This window comes from Neolamprologus brichardi, chromosome 2 (assembly GCF_056152115.1).
Source record: "Neolamprologus brichardi isolate AB-2024 chromosome 2, ASM5615211v1, whole genome shotgun sequence".
In the NCBI taxonomy this organism is placed as follows: domain Eukaryota; kingdom Metazoa; phylum Chordata; class Actinopteri; order Cichliformes; family Cichlidae; genus Neolamprologus; species Neolamprologus brichardi.
Window position 1 is genome coordinate 9,164,152 of NC_142105.1, and position 22,906 is coordinate 9,187,057.

The 22,906-nt window shown below is 42.5% G+C and overlaps 1 protein-coding gene across 1 annotated transcript in view; it reads left to right on the plus strand.

The window, feature by feature from the left end:
* mgat4b (alpha-1,3-mannosyl-glycoprotein 4-beta-N-acetylglucosaminyltransferase B) overlaps nt 1-20,700 on the plus strand; it is a 107,717-nt gene extending 87,017 nt beyond the window's left edge. The window contains exons 9-15 of the mRNA XM_006797617.3: nt 278-408; nt 1,555-1,662; nt 7,888-8,081; nt 8,183-8,261; nt 11,767-11,854; nt 16,530-16,642; nt 17,679-20,700. Of these exons, the coding sequence (XP_006797680.1) occupies nt 278-408; nt 1,555-1,662; nt 7,888-8,081; nt 8,183-8,261; nt 11,767-11,854; nt 16,530-16,642; nt 17,679-17,702 (737 nt within the window). The 3' untranslated portion in view covers nt 17,703-20,700. The remainder of the gene's footprint in view (nt 1-277; nt 409-1,554; nt 1,663-7,887; nt 8,082-8,182; nt 8,262-11,766; nt 11,855-16,529; nt 16,643-17,678) is intronic.
* The last annotated feature ends 2,206 nt before the right edge of the window (nt 20,701-22,906 follow it).

Genomic DNA, 22,906 nt, shown 5'->3' on the forward strand with positions numbered 1-22,906 from the left:
TAAAGGTCACTGCTCCATCTTGATGTGTCGCTGCTGTTGTGACCTCTCACTTATGACTTTCTTGCTGCTGGATGATGGGAATCAGAGCTTTTATACTGTCCCAGAATCCAACCAGCAAACTGTTTCTGAATCACTGCATCTTTTCACTAACATGCTTTTTGAGTGCAGCTCTGTTGGGGAGCTCATTGCTTATCTAAGTATCTGAGTGTAAGTCAAAGAGTTCGATGAACCAAAATGCATGAAGGGCTTGCACTGAGCTGTGCTTCTCTCTGTGCAGGTAAGATGTTTAAGTCTTTGGACCTGTCGCTCATCGTGGAGTTCATGCTGATGTTCTACAAAGACAAACCCATCGACTGGCTGCTGGACCACATCATGTGGGTCAAAGTGTGCAACCCTGAGAAGGATGCGGTGAGTGGATCCAACAGAAACCATCAAAAACAGAGGAGATCAATACTGAATGAAGGGTTTACCATGATATCTACTGTATATAAAACAATATCAGCCAGAAAAACAAAAAAACTCAGACTTTTAACCATTCTGTCAGCTGCCAAACCTCTCACATGTGCATAAGTATGTAAACAGCAACACTTTGAAGTCTTTTCATCGATGAAGGCTTCAGATTGTTATTGGCCCTGACAATTTTCCAACTTTCCGGAGCTTCATATGAGGCTGTTATGTTTCTGAGTGGCACCTGTGTCACACTGTTAAGCACATCGTGTGTTAGCGATCCGGTAGTGGGGCATATTGGTGGCGAACAAGTGACTGACGTGTTTTTGCTGCCTTTGTGTGATTTTCAGTCAGAATGTAAAATCAGCTTTGGCGTTACAAAGAGTGTGTGCAGTGTTTCAGCTCAGTCCCCTGGAAAAAAGTGAAAAAGTCACAGTTTGATTTGCTTCTGTCGATGGACACAAATTCCTGACTGAGAAACAGAGCTTTGAACAAAGTGGCAACAGTTTATTTGAACTCAAAGCTGGTTTTCAAAACCGAAACCTTTCCAGTGGTAATTAATAACACAGTTAAAGTGTGAAATTCAAACTGTGGTCACATGAATTTTTGGAAATAAATGAATATATCCTGGTGAGGAGGAGGAGGAGGGGTGTCAGTGGGATTAGTCAGAAGTCTTAGTTTTACTTTGTTTTCATTGGCTGATTACTTTTTACTAACAGGTTAAACATTATTTAGGTTAAACATTATCTGGGTTAAAAATAAATACTCCTTCACAACAGTTAATGACGCTTTGTATTTTAGATTTCTCCTTTCTTTATGGTTTGTTTTGTTTTATTACAGTTTAGTTAACTTTTAGTTGTAATGTACTAAGGGCAAAGTTCAAACTAAAAGTGGTTAACGTCTCCTCAGTGAATACTTGAGCATACCTGTTCCCTCGTTCCTTACTAACAGCAGGGTGAGTCGTGCTTCCAGTCTGAGAGTAAGCGGTTTAACGTGACAGCGTTCGTACTGCAGGGCTGCTGCACGGACGCTTTGTAGTTGAAGATTTGGGAGGATTGTGTGTTTGTAAATGTACCTGTTTGCATCTCCCCCCTCTCTGTCTTTCAGAAACACTGTGACAGGCAGAAAGCCAACCTGAGGATTCGGTTTAAGCCGTCGCTCTTCCAGCATGTCGGCACCCACTCGTCCCTGGCTGGAAAGATTCAGAAACTCAAGGTAATGACTGAGCATCTCTCTGAGCGCAGCTGTATTTATATCACGACGGGAAATGTGCCGCTCTGTGAGCCTCGTTTTCCCGAAGACGACCACAAACACCTATTAGCAGCAGACACACGGAAACATCCATGAATATAAAAACTTATCAGGAATGTTTTTCCAGCTTGTTTTCCTGTTCCTCCCGTCTTATAAGGCCGTCTCTCTCCTGTGTTCCTGTTTCTCTTGGTGTGACCCTGGATAGTTGCCAGACATGACATACCGTGTAGCTCAACACAATCCACACGCTACATACAGTTTGATCCTGACACCTGGACGCCCACGAGCCACGTGCAACCTTGCTGCCTTTGAAATGGCTGCTTCAAAGACAGAGACCAGGTCTGCAATCATTTGCAGTCAGTTGCCGAGGGTTCATCTCGCCTAATAGGAGGCAAACATTCTGCAAACAGTTGCAGTCTGGCTTGGACCGGCTGCAGATCACATCAGTCTGAATGAGTCGTTGTCAATGAGGGGACTCAAGTCTTCTGGTTTCCAGCTGGTTGTATTCTGGTTATACTACTGGGAAGGTTGCTGAGCTCAAATGTAACAGTTAAATGTGAATGTCTGTCTATATACACAGCAGGCATGTGACTTTCACCTATTTATGGCAGCTAGTTGCTGTATTATGAGAAACAGATGACATGTAATTGCCAACTGGACTCCATATTATTACAGGTTTTAGTAACAGTTTAGGCATTTTGCAGCAAAAAATAAGTGAAGTGAGATAACTTTATCTTATTGGATTAAACGGACAGTTTAACATTGAGGACATAATTTACACTTTAAAAAGGTGATAATTTACAATATATGTCACTACAGTAATCAGAAGAACTGTTAGGAAATTGTAATAACATCGTGTTGTCAGTGAAGTACTGTGATAGTATTTTGTGTTGTGTCTGATGATTCCCACCTTTAATAAACTGATAAATGTCACAAAACTGCTGTTATCTGCATAAACACAAATCCATATTAACTGCTTACCTTCAAAATAAAACCAGAACCTCACAAATGTGAAGCATAAATTCAGAAATTCCTCCATGAATCTTGACGTAGTTACTGCAGTCGTTCAGCAGCCTCACTTTAATACAGGAACATAACCAGAAAACAACCAGCTGGCAACCAGTCGAGCGTCCCAATGATTTCTTTTTGTCCTTTTTGCAGCATGGTTAACATCCTGTTTTTGCTCTTATTCCCGAATCAACTCATAACTTTACTGGAATTGAGCTACAACCTAATTTCTAGCCCCATCCAAATTTCTTAAAATATTTATTTTCGAATAAAGGATTCGTCTCAAAAAGGACAGAAATAAGTCAATAAATCAAAACAAAACAATCGAATCCCATTGTGCCTGCAGTCTGCTGCAGTGCACCGGCTGACCCTTTAAGAAAAGTTTGGCACAAACGTCCTGTGAATGTTGATCTTTGATCTTTGATCACATCTATTTTGGTGAATCTCAGGTAGACTCACAGCCTTGCTGTGGAGCTGGTGAACAAATGGTGCTTATTTCATCTGTTTCCAAGGGGCAGGCGACATCTTTTAGTCGTGTTTTAGTTAAAGATTCTTTCTAATTTAAGCTATAATGAGGCAGCGTGGCCACCCGTGGTGTCATTTCAGATTATTTTAGAGATTATTCTTCTGTTCTAAAGCTCAGCTCTGACCCGGACGGCCTCAGTGTGAGTTTCCTGAGCTTGGAGCGGGGTGAGGTTCAGTCTGAGTTCAGTCCAGCGTCTCTGGAGAGATGAAGATTGAAAGCCTCTGCAGTCATTCGCAGCTTCGCTTCCTGCCAGCAGCTCGGCCCGAGCGCCTCCGTTTAAAGCCTCTGATTACTGTGTTAAGCGCGGTGGATATTAGCCCGCTGACTGGTGCTGCAATCTGCTCTAATCAATTGGATATCGATCCGGCCGCCCCGTCCCAGAGCCTCCTCGCTGTGGGGATTGAAGCGCAGAGGCCGGCTGCATGGGGCTGTGTAACTATGGAGGCTAACTCCGCTATTACCCTCCAGCCTGAACTGTTCACCGCTTCAGAAAGAACATCAACCCAGAGTTTTAAAATTAAAGTCATAATGGGAGGAATTGAAGTGGACGTCGGATTTATTCGACTGTAGAGTCGTGTAATTAAGAGGGAAAATTAAGTCTGGAGACTTGTTCATGGACGAAGGAGTGAAAATAACAAAACTGATTCAAGAGTTTTATTTCTCCAAAGTCATTAAATGTCTTGAGTTAACCTCTGACCTCTGCTTGCAGAGACTTTAACACTCAGCTGTAACGGTGTTTGAGTTTGCTGGTTTGCTGTATAAGGACTCATCACTGAACAAATATCTGTTCACTGACTGTCAGCGAGAACGACTGAATTATTTCTAAGGCCAAACCGTTCCTTTAACCGGAGTTTAAACTCATAATCATCCTCTTCTCATCCCCTCAGTTTTATCTTCAGACACTTCTTTTAGTCTGGAGCTCCACCCGAGCAGCTTTGCATGATTCACAGTTCAGAATCATCCTTCTGTATCTCACACCAGACTTGCTGCAGCTCCTCAGGTCATCCACTGTCTGAAACAAACTGGTTTAGCTCCACCCCCTTTAAGAAGATCTTCGTCTGATTGATTACCCTCACACACAGCCAGAAAAAAATTGCTGAAGCTGAGCATTTAAAGCACAGTAAAGCCTGACCTCTGATCTCATTATTATAAACTTTGTCCGTGTTTAATGTGAACATCTTCTGCTAGAACAGCAGATCTATGACAGGAAGTACTGAGAAGCAGAGCGGGTCCACTTTAAGATCTGAAAATAAGAGCTTCTTATAAGAGAGTCTCAGACATCACCAATCACTTGCTCTTTTAAAACCTGATATGATGCTGAGCTGTAAAAGTTTATAAAAGGGAAAAGCTTCAGATTTGAGTTTCTCTTTTATTATTTGTTCACAAACAACAGAAACGTTATAAAATCCTCCTGACAGAAATGGAAGAAATGTGACAGGTAGGGTCAAAAAGGCAGAGCTCAGACAGAAAACCTCAAATCAAGCAGAATAAACGATAAAAAATATTCTGACAGAACATTCAGCGGATGAACAAAGCCAAAACATTTCACACATCACAAACAGCAAACTGTGAATGGGATGTGTTTTAACATCTGTACTCTACAATGTCTGAGAGAACCAAGTTTCATAAACAGGACCACAACAAGACAAAGTCACACAACTGTTACACAAAAGCATCAGCCTCTGGAGGTGAAACCAGTGATGAAGCACCAAAAGCTGCAGTTCCTCTAACGTCCAACAGAGATTCCAGCAGCGAGTCAGTCCCCATAGACTCCCAAGTTAAAACTTTACAGCAGAATTAAACATGTTAACACCCTAAAACACAAACTGGTTTGGGGTCTGTGATAATTTAACTCTTCCACACACCACAGGTGTGAGTTTAATTATAACTCACCACTTTAAATTGTATTAAGCCTTATTTTGTTAGGGGCGTGGCCTCTGTTGGCGGCTGTAGTTGCTAGCTGTCTGCTAGTTTACACCTCAGCTAATCGTAGCCCCTGAACTTGGCGTCTGTTTGTGCTGTTGGAGCCTTTTAGAGCATTTTAAAAAACAATTATCTGACCAATAATATGGCTGCTGTGAGGTTACTGTACTAACAGACCGTCCGAGAAGTCTACGCTCCAGTTTTAGGATTTTATTTGGATGCTACTGACTGCTAATTAGCTAATTAGAAATCTGTGACTGTGGATGTGGAGAGCTTCCTAACCAGGTTAGCTGGATTAGCTGATAGCTTAGCACCACTTCTGGTTCTACAAACTCAACATGGTGGTGGCAAAAACACTGACATTGAGGTATGATTGATACGGGCGAAACGGGCGGTAGCCCGGGGCGGCCTCACGGGCATCGGCAAAAAACAAAACAAAAAAAAGTATTTAGAATACAGTTACTTTGTTGAAATAAATGATTACACGGCGGTATTTTCCTGTTTCATATTGTGGCGGGTCAGGACTGTTTGGGTTTTGCTTGTGCTGTTGTTCTGTTGTTCCAGGCGGCAGCGTTACGGTTGCCATGGTTACTGGGTGACTCTCTCTCTCTCTGTTTCCTGGGTGAGAGAGCCCCTTTTTGTTGTTGTTGTTTTTGTTGTTGTGCTAAGCTAATAGGCAGAATGCTACAGGCATAGCCCTAAAGAATGTAGCCTCATGGGCAGTGTAGTCCGTGCTGCAGCGAGAATGGACTGCCATACCCGTTATGTGTCTGTGAGCGTGAGCAGGGAGAAAAAGGAGAGTGGAAAAGTTGTCATCGAGCAGAAACGGGAGCTGGAAGCATGTAAATATAATAATAACCACTGCAGCCAAGAAGAGTGCCTGACGAGCCCAGTTGTAAGTAAGCTATTAAGACTCGACTGTACACCGTGTTCGTGTTTTCCTCCGAAACAATAAGTTCCGTTGGAGCAGCCTTTCAACGCCTCTCTCTGTCTCTCGCTGTCTCTCGCTAGCAAAGTTGACCCAGACAACAAAGTAAAGCTAGTTTTCAGCTACGAGCCCTACACGGAACCGACTATTAGTCAGAGGTCCCTTTACTACGGCTCGGAGCCGCGGACCTTCAGTAATCATAATAAATCACACAGCAATAGTACATTCATGTAGTTGTAAAAAGCCTGATAATATATTAAGTAATCCAAAGTATTCCGAATGCATTACTCTCATTGAGTAACGGAATATGTTACAAAATACATTTTGGGGCATGTATTCTGTAATCTGTAGTGGAATACATTTTGAAAGTAACCTTCCCAACACCTGCTTGTGGCACAGGGAGGAGAGGGCGGGGCAGCGGGGGGGTGTTCTCTGGCTGGCTGGAGCAGCATCAAATAACCAACTGGCAAAATAAAAACAAACACGAAAACGCCAGACATTATGATACAGACTTATAATTTGCACCGATGTTTTTTCGAAATTCTATACGGGAAAAGTGAGCACGAGAGCCCTCGCTGCTGAAGTCAAAGTAAACTTTATTGTCATCTCCACTATATAGGTCCAGTATATAGAGAGACGAGACGACGAGGCTCCAGTTACAGCAGTGCAAGTAAACAAACAATAAATATAAGAAGAGTAAGGAAATAAATAAATATACTCTTTAGGACCAGGGGTAAAGGGATCAATAACAATTAGAGGGAGTGTTCGCCCAGGGCGCCAAACGGGCTAGGACCGCCACTGCTGACAGGAGTCAGACCTGCAGCTGCTGCTGTCATTTCACCTGTAACACAAATATTTGGTAATGAAATGTTGACCACAGAGGGCACTGTGCCTCCCAGTGCATGTTTATCACCGAGAGTAATGTTATTGGAGTGTAGAAGCATAACGGACACGGAGCCTGCTCACACTGAACTTATTCTGTTAACAAACTGCATCAACGAAATAAACGCTGTATCCACGCTGACGTGATACCTTTGTAAAACTATGAGGAGGAATATCATATATGTAGTGATATAGGCTGGGTAAGGTGTTAGTGAAAGGATGCCACATCATTTGATGAGAATGCAGGTTTAACTGCTTCGTTGCCTTCATTTTTTAAACTCCAAAACTAACAGAGGTGTTTATTGTTCTTCATTAGATGAATCTTATTATTTCTACTAGGGAAACGCTCTCATTAATAATCTAAAGGTGAAAAAGGTTTTGTGAATATTTCATGTTTCATCTACGATGAGGTGGCATGGTAGCAGAGTGGCATGGCTGGATTTTTACAGCATATTGTGATCTAATAAAGGCTTCGGATTGAATTAGATCCTGATGGACTGAGTCTGTTTTCATGCTGTTTGTGTCTGTGCAGTTAAAATCCTATCACATTCTCGTTTTGTTGGCGGCAGTCTTGCGTTATGAGTTTAGGTTCAGAGGTCGGTGCGTGGTCACTCAGTGCTGCTGTTGAATGATATCCAGAATACGAAAAGTCTCTGTAAGTGCACCAGAATAGCATGACATCATGCTTCTGTTGCTCTTCGGAAGGGTTTCTGCACTGAAGCGAAAGTGGATTAGTCATCAAGGACAGCGAGCGCGTCTGGCGATGATACCAGCGGTTCGAATTATCTTCTGGTCACTGCACAGCGGTGTCAGCTGTGCAGTGATTCAGACGTGCAGCTGCAGAAGTATCCAGCAAGGCGTGACTTCATACTGAAGAAATGATTTAGTCATGTGATGTCTGTTTGTTTGGGGGATTTTTTAGGATAAGGACTTTGGGAAACAGACTCTCCATAAGGGTCACGCCAACCCGCTGGCGGAGGTGACGACCAGTCTGAAGACCTACCAGCACTTCACCCTGGAGAAGGCCTACTTGGGTGAGGACTTCTTCTGGGCCTTCACCCCGGTGGCGGGGGATTTCATACGGATGCGATTCTTCACACCTGTTCGCATCGAAAGGTCAGTAACGAAGGACAGGATAGGGGGAGTACCACAGGTTAGAGTCTTCCCTCCGACCCTGCTGCTCTTACTGAAATATCACCTCTCTCTCTTTCTCTCAGGTTTTTCTTCCGGAGCGGAAACATCGAACATCCAGGAGACAAACTCTTCAACACGTCGGTGGAGGTTCTGCCGTTCGATGTGAGTGTTCAGATACAGTTTTAATGAGTGGGGCATCCTGGGAAGCCTTAAAGTGTCCACATGCTTCTTTGCTAGCTGTTTTGGGTAAAAGTATAGAAGTTTAAAATCTTTTAGATGTGCTTACTTTCTTAAAAGATAATTTCGGTGCAGTCCAGCAGAGGGTCAACTGAGAACAATCTTCACCCACTCGTGTGGTGGCTAGCAGCATCACCTCTCCTCGAGAAGGTCCAGGGTTTGAATCCAGGCTAAGGCCTGTCTGTGAGGAGGTTGTTCTCCCTGTGCTTCCTCCAGCACAGTTCAAAGACATGCGTGAGGTTCAGTTTAATTTGGTCTTTGTCTCTGTTAGCCTGTGACGGCCGGGATAGGCTCCTGCAGCACTGAATTGGATGAGGTTTTCAGTTAATGGATAGATGGGTGAAATTTCTGCTTTTTGACCCAGTATCCATCACAATGACAGCAAAGGATGAGAGTGCAAAGTTAACATAGCCTTTAGAAACATCAAGGACGAGGCAGGCAGGCTGAAACAAACCGGAGTAATCCAGGAAGCCCCTAACCGAGAGATTAATTTCTATCTATAACAGGAGACCATATCTGACTCTGCCATGAGTGCCTGCTATAAGTGAAAACAGATTCAGTTTGTGGTGTGTGGAAAAGGAGGCAGAGTGATGGATCACTGCCACTTTATGTCTGTGGTCGATTGTAAAACAAAGGCTGAATGAAGCCGAGAGCCTCAGCGGGGCGGGAGAGGTGCACTGAGAGGAAGAGGAGCTCCTACCGAGATCAACAGGAGAGATAAAACGAGGAGAAGAATCGGTACGCGCTTACAGGAAGCTGAGCACACAGACACGTGCAGACCAGAGCTGGAGGAGGGAGGCGGTTGCTGCAGTAATGCTGACCAAGAGCAGGAAGGGAGGAGGAGAAGGAGGGGGTGGGACTGGATGATTGCCCTAAAAACTGCAGGTACACGCCAGAAAACGTGGCTGCACAAAACACGATTACTGCTAAATTTTGTTAGAAATTTCATCGTCCATGCTGTGGCTGCTCTCGGGGCCGAAACGTGTCAAAGTGTGGTTTGTGGAGCTGAATCGGTTTAGTTCATATGAAGCTCATCTGTCTGTTGTTGTAAAGGCATCAGAGGGCTTCGGCTTTTCTGTGTATCAAGTTAGTAACGCACAGAAAACCTGCAGTCGAGTTTTATCATCAGATCATCGCCTGAGAAGAGTCCAAAAATGATCAGTCTTCTTCTGCCTCCATCTCCTCCTATCCCAGCTTCCCCCTCTGTCACACCAACCCTCTGCATGACCTCCTTCACAGCATCCTTTCTGAGGTCCTCCTCTTGTCCTCCTACCTGGCAGCTCCATCAGTATATCCGTATATGCTCATCTCCACCCGTTCCACCCCCTTCTTTTCTTCATCTCTCGTGGTTTGGATGGTTGACCGCATGTATTTACACTCACCTGCCCCCCTCTCATTCACACTTATCTCTTTTTTTCATTTGTGATTCAAACATGATGTGAATGTGTCAGTGGAGTCGTCAGTAATTGAGCTGTTCTGATAAAAGGATGATGGAGGTGAGCTGAAAAGAATTAATTTTAGGTGAAAAGGTCATTGAATTATCATATTAATATATATGTAATGTGATAATTTAAACCGTTATGTCGAACCGGCGGTATTGTTTGGATTTTTTGAGGCTGTAGGTGTGAATAATCGCTGCGACAGCTGAGAGCAGATAAACTGATGTTGGTTTAAATGTCAGAGTGCGTCTTGAGGCAGTGTCTCCATTCAGAAGTTGATCAGCAGCCGGGACAGCGTCTCAGTCTGTGCAAGGACAGGAAACAGTGCAGGTGTGTGCGCACATGGGAAAGCTCCAGAGCCTTTATGAGTACTGTTACTCCGGCACAGGAAGCACGAGAAACAGCAGCAAGATTAATGAGTGAGCAGCTTAAAGTCAGAGTTTTCACTGGTGGATCTCCTTTTAGCTTCTTTTACCTGGCTAGATCACCATGGTAACAGGTGTGAAACACATATATAAAGTGCAGAGCGGGTGATGCGTTCGGGCTTTTGGTGGCAGTGCTGATCAGATACACAGTCATATTTCACTAACAGCGACACAAACGGCACTGCGGTCTCAGTTTAGCTGCACAGTTTTTAAAAAAATATCCTCTTTAATTCCTAATGTTGCTCTTTCTTGTGTCGCCTATACATTAACTTCCTGTCTGTCTTCTCTGAGTGTTTCCGCCTGTGTCTCGTCAACGACTCGCGTTTGTGTTTCTGTTCTTGTTGCTTCTTCAGACAGATCCTGTGATTCAGCGTAACCTGAAACAATCATTCTCTGTGTGACTATAAGTTTCTCACTATACTGCGTTACTTCAGTTCATTGAGGTTTGCAGTATTCATTCATGCACAGCTCTCTGAAGATCCCATCACAACATCTCAGTCCGGTTGAGGTCTGGACTCTGACTGGACCGTTGCAGATTTGCTGCGCTGCTCTGGATCATTGTCCTGTTAATGACCCAGTTTGGTCTGAGCTTTAGCTGTGGGACAGATTTCCAGAAGTCTTGTTGTTTATTCAGAAGCAGCTTTGCAAATCTAAACCATGCCGCAATTTCTTTTTACAGAGAAAAGACTTTCTCCTGGAAACCCTTCCACATAAAACCTTAGAATTTAACTGTGCTTTTTACCAGGAACGAGGAAACGAGCTATCCTCGGGATGTGTGACACCCTTGCTTTGTTATTCCTGTCAGGAGTTTTGGTAGTATTTTAAAGTTAAACAAATCCAGTTGACTTGAGGTGTGTCACATGCACCCCGCAGTGCTTTGATTGTTTAAGGAGGTAAATGAGGTTCTGAAAAAAGTGAAAAGGTTTCAGTTTTTCAGAAAAAGGTACTCAGTGTTGCATTATTTCAAGTAAAAACCTGATTTAATGTTACAAGTTTAGTGTGATCCTTTAACCGTGGGGCTGTTGTATTCATAATAATAATATTAATAATGTATACTCTATTGATCCCTGTGGGGAAATTCCTCTCTGCATTTAACCCATTCACTCAGTGAAGCAGTGGGCAGCCATTGGGCGCCTGGGGAGCAGTTTGTAGGGACGGTACCTTGTTCAGGGGTACCTCAGGGTAGCCGTTCAGTGGATTCAACCCCCGACCTTCCGGTCACGGGGTCACCACTCTACCTACTGAGCTATCCCTTCCCCATTATATGAGAAGTTATTAAACTTTTAGTGTGTAAAATGAGCCCAAAGCTGCAGAAAACAAAAGTTCTGAATCTAAATAGAAAAGTTAAACATAGCTGGAGGAGAGGAGCTGATTTTACTGATCCATGATAAAAATGAGTTTTCTCCATATTATAACTATAATTGAGACTCTCCAGCTTTCAATGAATGGCCTTAGATTAGATTTATAATTGAATGATGAGGCGTTTTCTTTCTGACACACTAACAATACAAACACAGAGTCAAATTAATTGATTAACTGATCGGCTGGTGTTTCGTTTGCTTCCAGAATATCCAGGCAGAGAAAGAGGCCTTGATAGAAGGGAAGGAGAAAACGCCAAAGTACCATCGGACCGAGGACGGCTTCATCAGAATCGGTGAGTGATGGCACACAGACAGCAGCCAGCTGTGTGCAGCTTCACCGAGTTTCCCTGATCATCATAAAGTGATGGGTGTAGCAGCAGCTGAGGACGTGTGACTGACTGCTGCATTCGAGGAGCTGTAATGAGCTCTTTCCCTGCACATGAGCTGTCACAGTTTACATCTGCAAGGAGGGAAAACGCTCCCTTTACTCTTTTATCTTCCTGAACTGTGCAGTGAACTTCGACACGCAGTCTTTACAGCTGATCCAGTTCGGCTGTTCTCCACTGCAGGACCATTTTAAGAACCTGTACTTGTAAGCAGCTCCACAAAACTGCCAATCAGCAGAGCTCAGTGCTGAATATTTCACCTCCCAGCAAGGATTATTGTAAAGAAAGCACCTTGGAACAGCTGATCTTTCAAATATCTGAGCCCTGTGCGCTAAAAAGTCGCATTAATTTGATTTTAGATTATATTTTGAGTTGTTTTCTCAGGAATCATCTGTGTTTGTGACCATAGACTGTTCACTCGCTGCTTTGTAGTCTTTCCATTTTAAATCCTTTGGCCATATCACACACACGGACACATCTGATAATTAGCGCTCAGTCACATCCAAATAAAATAAAATTTAAAAAAAATGGATCTCAGACAGTCAGTTAGTACAGTAATCTCACAGCAGCCATATTATTGGTCAGATGATGTTATTAAAGATGCTCCAACAGCACAAACACGATCCAGAGGTCCACTTCAGGGACTCCAGTGATATGAGGTGACAGCTAGCAGCTACAGTCACCTGTGTCTCCATCCACCTTTCAGTCAAAGAAGCCACAACCCTAACAAAGCATAATAATTTAAGCCTATATAATATTTTAACAGATGACTTATAACTGTACCGTTGCTTTGAATTATTAAATTATCTACAGAGACCAAAACCATTTTTGTATGAAGCTCTAAACATGTTTATTTCTGCTGTAAAGTTTTAACATGGTGGTCTATGGGGACTGGCTGACTGCTGGAGCCTCTGGTGGACAGTAGAGGAACTGCAGGCTTTGGCGCGGCGCTTTTATTTGGTGTATTTTTTCAGCTCTTGGAGGTTTCGTGATTCACAAGGCGAAAACCCACAAACCTCTCCTCCTTTATTTTTATATATTGAATAATTTAACAGTGATGTTCTGCACATCTTTAACCAGCACGCAGCCTGACAGGTTTGGTGTTTTCCAAACTTTAAGAGCTGAACAACAACTTTTGTTATGAAAACTTTGCATTATATTGTAAAAACTGACAGGCTGAAGGCCAAAACTTGGCTCCACTGTGGATGTGAGAAGGTAAAAAGTCAGGTATCGTGCTGAGATCTTACATCGGTCCGCTTTCCATCTGATAGAAATCCGGCCTTGCAGGATGATGCTAGTAAAAATTTAAACTTTATTTATAAGGAAAAATGAGCAGATGAAAGAATATCACAAAAAGTTAGAGACTGTGCGTAGGTGCGTTCAGTCAATCGATCAATAAACTCGCCGGGAATAGATTTCATGTCACAGGTTGGATTTTCAGTGTAGCCTCGGGGTTTCACACACATTGGCAGACTGTCAGATTTATCTTTTCATTACGGGAATTTGTTTTTCCTCCAGCTGGGCTGATTTCAGCAGGATTAACTGGAACCTTCAGTAAATAAATTAAGGTGTCCTGACATGCTGTGTGAAGTTATTTGACTTAAAATAAATAAAAACTGAAATAAAACCAACAGAACAAAATAAATCTGCTCATTTGTTCTTTGCATCGGGAGCACCGAGCATCCTTGGTCAGTTTCTATTATATGAATGCAAACATTGAAGCTTCTGGCCTATTTAGCTCATCTACCCTTTTAGATTATTCTGGATCACAGTCGTCTTTTTGTCTTTCTCTCTCATTATTTGCATGAAAGACGTTGTTTTGTGCATGTTTGAATCCACCTGAAGGAATCAGGACTTCAGAGGGAAAGAAGATACTGGCCTACAGCAGGTGGAAGGAGCGCCAGTGTGGGCTGACATCATAAATTACCAGCAGCTCTTTATCCCCTTCATCAATTTTTCAGATGAGTCGGCGGATCGATCCAGCCGCGCTCCTTCACTCTATTCATTTCATCGTGCTGCCTTCAGGAGACCTGCATCCAATTTCAGTGTGTGAGATCTTCTGTGTGAGAATTAACCGTCTGAGAGAGTCAGGACTAATCGGCATGTTTGAAGGAGGGTGGGCTACAGAAAGGGAAGAGGGAACTTCATTTCAGTGAAGTTCAGGTTCCTCCTCCAGTCTGTCATGTCCCAGCATCGAGCCTGAAAGAGCCCAAACACGTGGTTCTGTCCTGGAAAGGTCAATGTTCCCGTCACTTCCACAGAAATCAAAAGTTTACAGAAACTTTTAGGCAGCTCAAACTTTGTTTTATATAAATTCATTTTTAAGAAGCTCGGCATCTTAAACACGCTTTGAATTTTTGTGGAAAATTCCTTCACAAAGAGATTAGTCCTGAGGGGGAAGCATGGGAACTGTTTTCACTTTTCCTCTAGCACCACCGTTAGGCTTGCATTGTTTCAGTTAAAAATGTAATCACCCATCAGATGATTGGGATGGACTTTGGTTCAGTTCATTTAATCAAGCTCAAGAATTCTGGAGAATTCATACCCGAGTATTTCCATTCGTCCTCCTTTCTGCTTCCTGTGCTTTAATCTAGACTTGAAGTGGACCTGAAGTCTGCTGCTTGTTGCCTGAAAGTGTAAAATGTCATCCTCTTAAAAGATTTGTTTCCCGCCTCTGTCGGCGTTTATTGTAGGAGAAACAAAAAGAAAGCTCCCATGTCAGCCCAAGAACTGCCGTCTGATTATTTTTTATTGTCTATGTTCTGAGCCTTTGTGTGATCTGTGTTTCTGGGGACAGCTCTCAGACAGCCGTATACACGAGTCTGGATACTGAGTGAAAACCATAATACCCACAATAATATCAGATAATACCCTGTGATAAACAATAACACGCTCCCCAGATGCTGTTCTCTGTCAGGATTACAGTCGCTACCTGGAAGCATCACTGCCAGCATGATAATCCTAGTAAATAAATCCTCTGAGGGATTATTGCTCTGTTGAGGTTCAGTTGCCTTGAAACCAACCTCTGTGGGAAGACCCGATACCGGCAGGACGCCAGAGAGGGTCTGATGGAGACTGAGGCTTTTTTTCTGGTAGTCAGGCTCAGAGAAAGCTGGAACCACAGGGGTCAATAAATGGATGGTGGGAACACGTAATGGGTCTTAATAACCATTAATAACCCTGTAAATCTGCACAGAAAGCATAACAATCCCTTAATTACTTCAAAATCCCTTTTAAAATGCTAAAAAAGCAGGTTAAAGATTCAAATAAACCTTCGTTAAAGATAAGATGTTTTATCTGAGCCAAAAGTAGGTATATCAAGGGGTCAGTTTTTACCCCTCAGTCTGAAAACCTTGGGGTCGTCGTCCCACCAGGGCGGCTGGGCGGGGTGGTGCAATTTTGTGAACACAATAACTTCAGAACGAGGCGATGTAGGATTTTCAAGTCTATACTATAGATGCTTCTAGTAAAATCTCAGTGACATCAAGGTCAGAGGTGAAGTTTTCTGAAAATCTTTCAGGCACAATATCTCAAAAAGGAGTTATACTACATTTATAGCACAGGTGCATGTACTATGAGGCTGGAGGTGAGCACTTCCCACCGCCAGTATTTTTGTGAAGCATGTTCTTTGTCATGCAGGAGCCAAACACAGGCACAAAATTAGTGACCAAAACAAAAAGTGAGTTTTATTCTATTCAAGGGTACAGAAAGACAAAACAGAATAAAGCACACCCAAATCAAGTGAAGAAGAAGCCTGACAAAGACTGAAAGTACATAATGAAGAACAGAAGCATGTGTTCTTCTGACCCAGGTAACTTTTGGGTTAGGTCTGGGTTTTAAGATCAAAGTGGGCTTTAAATGTAAAATGACTACATATCTGTTGTATTCGCATTTCCCTGATGATCAGCAACTTTATTCCCTCCAAACAACTGTACAGTCATTTTATTGTTGTATAAGACTTGAACTTATATAAATTTTACACATGGACTAAACCATTTACTATGTTTTTATTTACTATTATTGTTATTGTTTGGAAATACTTAGTTGTCTGCTGTCAGTACATTTATCTATAACTATGAGTGAAACCATGGGTCATGTGACCATTTATCCTGATTACTGATGTTAGAGTAAATAAATCCGGATAAAAGAAAAATACTGTGGATATGTGGATCTCATTTCATAGTGCAGGGTCCAGGATAATAAGGTGAAGCCAATGAGGGCAGAGCAGACAGTCATAACAGAGGGACAACACAGGAAGTAAAATCACCAAAGTGATATGTCCAAAATAACAGGAAACAGCAAAGAACAAGACTTTAGAAAACCTAGGCAGGAAGGTCACCGGGGGAAAATGTGTATCAGTTGGCATGTGGTTGCTGGCTGCTGTATTTAAATGGATGAAATAGATCACAAAGAGGATGCTGCACCATTAACTGCCTTGTGTTTACCTTGGTCGCTGGCAGATGAAATAAAATGACAGTAGAAATCTCTGTAAATTAAAAAGCTGTCACAGTGCACTTCTGTTTGAAACCATCCTCACTTCTCCTGTCAGGTTATTGAGCCTGTTGATCTTCATCTTTTCCAGGAACGTTCCATAATGGCATCGCAGAGGGGGAGGTGGACCCCAGCTTCGGGCCCCTGGAGGCCATGCGTCTCTCAGTGATCACGGACTCACCAGTCTGGGTGATCCTCAGCGAGGTGAGATCGCCTCAGAGTTAAATCAAACTAAAACTAACCAAAAGACAGTGTTCTGTTGAGACATTTATCCACACTTACTGCTGAGTATTGACAGAACAAGTCCTTGGAGAGGAATCTGAAGTCTCCGGGGTATTCTGTAATCCTTTCTTTACTCTGTCTGTACAAACTGGTCCAGTATATTAAGTCCTTTTCAGTGAATGTGGTCCCAGTGCCCAATCTAAGAACTAATTTCAGGTATATTCACCAGAAAAAGACAGAAAGTTGGTACCATTGATGTCAGTGTCCAGCAGGTTTTCTGAAAGATTTATTTAAAAAAAAAATTAATTTATTGTTTTTATTTCATTGGACTGATAGTTCAGGAAGCAGAGCTGTGCCCTGAATCAGCTACAGTAGCTCCAGTTAGTGACAGACTGCAGTAAAGTTGACTATTAGGCCGACAGTTGTCATGTCTTATCAGAGCTTAGATAAGATCCACGCACAAACGATGACAGCACAGTGAATATTAACTGAAAGCTCTCCTGTAGTAATGCGGCCAACACACTGGGAAAGCAACCTGTGAGTCTCCAGATGGAACGATAATTAGAGTGTGGCTGAAAATAAAAACAGCTTGAATCCGTGCTGCAGCTCGCCCATCAGCTGTGAAGCAAAGCTGCAGACGCATCAGTCTCGATAATGATTGGATTTAGAGATACAGGGCCACACGTGAAACTGGGCACAGCTTGTGATGAATGCTCTCACCTTTTCTGAGCAGCCACCTGCTTTTTCAGAAACTGATCAAACATCCAGGTTACCGCGCTTGTTTCTGCTCCTCTCATTAAAGTTTATTCAAACTTTAATAAATCTATCATATCCTCTGAATATCCCCTGTGAGGGGTCAGATAGGCTATATGAGTGAAAAGCAGCAGGTTTGGACCCCCACCATACTTCCTGTGTGATCGTGCAAAGCAGCTGATGCTGAGCAGGTCAGGCGGGTTTGTCTCGTTATTATTTTAGTGATTCTCTGTGACTCACGCCTTCGCCGTCTCTCCTCTCTCAGATCTTCATAAAGAAAGCCGAGTAAAGCTCCGCCCCCTCAAAGTTACCTCAGCAGCGTTCAGACGAGCTGACCGGAAGCTCCTCGGCTCCCGTCCTGCCTTGTCCCGCTCACCAGATCCCCACCGCGGTGCCACAGCGCCGCCGCCTGGCAGGACCTCGGCGCTGCAGGACTGAACAGATCAGAGACTGAGACACAGCGACAGGTGGGCTCACCTGTCTCCACCCAGAGGAGTGATGTCATTACTCCTCATCCTGTATTTATGTGTACATACAGTAAGCTCAATGTTGAAACACTGGTAATCACGGAGGCTGTGGCAAGAGCGGCGAGCCACCTCTGATGATCGATCTGCTGCTTTGGGACTTCCTGTCTGCAGACGGGACCTTCCTGCCCCGCCCACAGTACCCGTGTATGTGCGTCCACTCGCTGCGTGTGGTGATGTGTGTGCTGCAGGCGTTTCCCCTCCTTCAATTTGCCTTAACGAAGAGCAGAGTCACTTCAAACAGGCCCCGCCTCCCGACATGTAGCGTCCACAAATACCCAGAATCCTCTGCTGCAGCCTCGGACCTTCTTCCCACTATCGTGGTTTCAAACTACTGACGAAGACGCCGACGAGTTTCTGTTCATGACCACATCTTTAAGTTACCGAGGCCTTCACACTGACTGCTCTGTGTCCTGATTACTCTGCAGTACACCACTGTACCCTGAGGCATTCCTCAGTACCATGTAGTACTCTGATTACTCTGCTGTACTCCACTGTGCTCTGAGGTATTCCTCAGTACCATGCAGTACTCTGATTACTGTGTAATACTCTGATTACTCTGACATACTCCAGTGTACTCTGAGGTATTCCTCTGTGTTTTGCAGTACTCTGATTACTCTGCAACACTCCATTGTATTCTGAGAGTCTTTGGTACTCTGTGGTTCCTCATTAGTACTCTGAAATACGCCACTGTATCCTGAGATATTCCACATCACTCTGACTGTTATTCAGTACTCTAATTACATTAAAATAGTCTAGAGTACTCAAAAATATTCCACAGTACTCTGAATTCCTGTAAAAGACTGTAAAATGCTTTGAGGTATTCCAGTCTCCTGAGGTACCTTGGAGTACTTTGAGGGGTTTTTTTTAATACTTTGAGGTACTCTCCACAGTACTTTGAAGTACTCAACAGTCCCCTGATTACTCTGCATTGGTCTTACTCTGAAGTACTGTTAAATACTTCGCAGTACTGTGAGGTATTCCACAGTACTATGCAGTACTACTACAGTGTGCCTCAGAACACTGGGGTAATCAGGGTACTGCAGAGAGTATTGAAAAATAATCAGAGAACCGTCCCTCAGAGGGACTCTGAGATATTATGGACTAATCTGAGATACTTTGCAGTACTCTGATGTATTTTGTAGTACTCTGATGTACTCTGTTGTACCACTTGGGTACTTTTCCTTCTTGTGTCTTCTCCACAGGTCGATTTTTAGTTTTTCTGAGCAGACGCCGTCGTCCTTCGGCTCTTTGTCTCGCGCTGAGCGACGGTGTCAGTGTCGTCTTACAGGAGAGAAGTTTGTGATAAATTGTTCCCTCGTTTGCAGATTTTAATCTGTTCCCCGAACAGCTGCCTTAAAGTGACGTAATTCATGACATTATCATTGTTTCTTTTGTGCGTCTAACTTTGGACCGACTGAATTTAATTGACTTCATGTTGGATCAACTGATTTATGAGGAGATATGTCAGAGTTAGGGGCCACATTACATCTCTGAAAGACCGAGAGCGAAATGAACATCCTGTCAGAGTTTATTAAAACTCCAGAATCACTTTTAAGGATTTACGTTCTTGGGTTTTCGAGGTGGATAATGGCCAGGGCTCTGATTAATCTCCTGGGTTCTGGACATTGAGGTCTTGAACTGGACTAAAGTGAAGAGCGAGGGGCCGTCCAGAGGCTCTCTCCTTCTCTAGTGGTTCTGTGGTTTAACAATGAGTAAATATGTGGTGTTCTAAGTGCTGTCATCTGCCTTTAAAACACAAATGTAGGACAAAAGAGTGTTTTAGTGTGTTGTTCCTTCTGTAACATTTAATGCTGTTTTAACTTAATTTAACCCGTTATTTCTGCACTTCTGGGAGCTTTAAACCATGTTATGAAGTGCGAGTGTGGCTGGAAGGTTATTGCTTTGATGCCTGTCACGCTGCAGTTATACTGGGCAGCTTCCAGTGGATTTGTTGAAGTGCACTTCCTTTGCACTCAGTGCAGTCGCTCATAAGAAACAACAAAACATACCCAGTAATTCTAATTTGTTTCCATTATTATTGTACTAAATATGTCTTCAAATACACACAGCAACAGTGAAGTGAAGCTGAAACATGAAACCGTATTTTATTCACAGTAAAACACTGAAAACGTATTAAAGGTTTAAACTGAGAAATGGACAATTTTAAGAAAATATGAGCTCATTTTGAATTTGATGGCGGTAACACATCTCTAAAAAGGGCCACATTTCCCTCTGTGCAGCATCCCCTCTTCTTTGAACAACAGTCCGTAAACATCTGGGCACTGAGGAGAGCGGCTGCTGGAATTTTTCAAGAGGAATAGCATCCCATTCCCGTCTGATAAAGGATTCTAGCTGCTCACACACTACAAATTGCCTTGCTAATATGCAGAAACACCACAGGATGTAACTTTGACGTCTATAATCTGCTCACAGAAATCCACAGGAACAGGCTAAGTGAAGTAAAGGGGGTAAATGAACCACGGGAACAGTTTATCGAGACTCTCCTCCATTAAGATGTGGCTCTCTTTCCTGTACAAACTGTCACTAGTTCAGATTTTCAGATGTGAAGTCAGCTGATCAGTGATATTAGGCTAAATTAACTCTAGCTTCAGGAAACATCCCAGGATTTTTTTTTTATTATTTTCTTTGAAAGATGCACTGGAATGCATTGCTATCATCTTGTATGTGTCTTTTGTATCCTTTAGATAAACTCTATTTAAATGAGCTTAAACTTCTATCCAATCTGTGAATTGTAATAAAGACAGAAATTTAAGTGGTTTCCTCGTGTCTTTTAATTTCAGCATCTCTTCTAATGCAGGAAAGTCTTTGTTTTTCCAGATTCCACCCCCTGTGAGGTTTGTTAAAACTGAGCAAAAAGCTTCCTAAATAATTAATGTTTGCTCGTTTTTGTCATTTTCCGATCAGATTAATGGTGCATTCATACTGATGTTTCTGTAATGAGGTGAATTGACAGGCTTTATGAATGGGGAGGAATTCACATTCAAAAAATTAACTTTACACTGTCTGTGAAAATGTTAACAGAATATATTAAAAAGGTCTTGGCTACTCTTTTCAGATGAAAGCCGACATTTTCCAGGGGTGTATCTGACATCATCTGGCTACTCATGATGGAAAATTCATTGTATGTTTATACGTTCAAGTGTGAGTCAAATAAGGAAACTGTAGGATTAATTAGGAAAATAAATCCGTGCATCATCTGCATGTAAACTGACATTTTCCAAGGAACTCAGCATTCTGAGCAGATTCAGTAAAAAACACAGGTCCTTATACTGAGCCTTGTGGTACACCAGTATTTATTGTAAAGGTTAAGAAACACAGATTCACAGACCAGAATGTGAAGCACAAACTCCTCGTCATCATCATCAATGTGAATTTCTGTCAGGGTGATAACTGGATCATCATGCTGTGCTTCTGCTCTTAAATGAACTGATCGATAAATGGGATTAAGAGTAACTTCGTTAGCAGAGCTGTTTCCATCAAAACTATCCAACAACAGAAAATTTCTGCTCTGCACCGTTGTATTTGTACTACAACAGGACAAAAAAACACACATACATACATATGACACAGGAGTGCTGTTATGAGGTTAAGTGTTAAAAAGCATCTTTTTCTACTTACTTTATTTACTTTTACACTTCTGTCATAAAATAGAGTGAAAATAGAGTTTTTTGTCACTTTTGAACATTTTAATACTGCAGTAAATTATAAATGATTCTATGAATGAAATTAATGAATTGCACTGGTTATTCCAAATGTCAGTAAGGACTTGAGGTATGCGCATATTTGGCTGCAGAGTTGTCAGGTGGATGATGTGGAGGAGGTGAGTAGTTTTCTGGAAACTTTGTTTCATCACAAAAATGATGAAATGGCAGCATTACTCATTGGTTTTTGCAGAAGCTGCTTCATCACACAGACTCTGTGATCTTCATTTCAGGTGGAGAACTGAATGTTTGTCTATAGTCTTGTAGGTAAGGTCTTTACCTTACAATATGATGTGCTTTGAATTTTTGATGAGCCTAATCTAAATCAAATTGAATTGATTTGAATTTAAAAGTGTGTTTATGTCCAACTCAATCTGAAAAAAGTCAGAAGTGCTGAAGACTGAAAAAAATTAACTCTTTTAATTACGATCACTTTAAAAGTCACAAATAATTCAGCAGGTGGATGGGTACCTTTAACAACCAGCTCTGGAAGAGAACTGAGTTTTGGTTTAGAAGGGTAATGGCAGCATGTGGTGTGGTGGTCACATGCAGGAAGATCACATGATTCTTAGAGCTCTGCTCTGACACAGAGTCAAGCATCAGAACATTTTCTTCGATGATAAAGCATCACTATCTGTGGCTCCATAGTGTAGGGATTAACACCTTCAGCTAATACACAGAAGATCCCTTTTCAAGTCCAGGAGGTCACCCAAATCTCTGGGGACAGCTGGAAGGTCATCTGATCTGAAAACCTGACAAAATCAAGCATGCCGATCTATTTGCTGTGGCGACCCCTGGTGAATAAGGGAACAGCCCAAAGAAGCTTTATAAAGAATCAGTCTTATGTGATTTATGTTTATTCAGTCGCTGCTAATTAGGGCACAATAACATCCAGTTTAAAATCCTAGAGTTTCACTCAGCAATATTGGAGCTCAGACCTGTTGGATGGTCTGTTTATTCAATTTACCACAAAGCAGCCATATTAGATAATTGCATTAAAAATGTTCTAAAAGGCTCAAACAATACAAACACAGTCCACGGGTCCAGTTCAGACACTCCAATTAGCTGACTCACTACTGGAGCCTTAGGTAGATGTTAGAGGATCTTCAGAGCTGGACTAATTTTTCAGGCCTGGAGGTCTCGCTTTAGCATCAGAGAAGAAGCTGAGCCCGCTCAGTTGTCAACTGTTAATCAAAGCTATGTCAACTATGTCAGCATGCCTTGATTGGCTGTTGTTTCAGTGA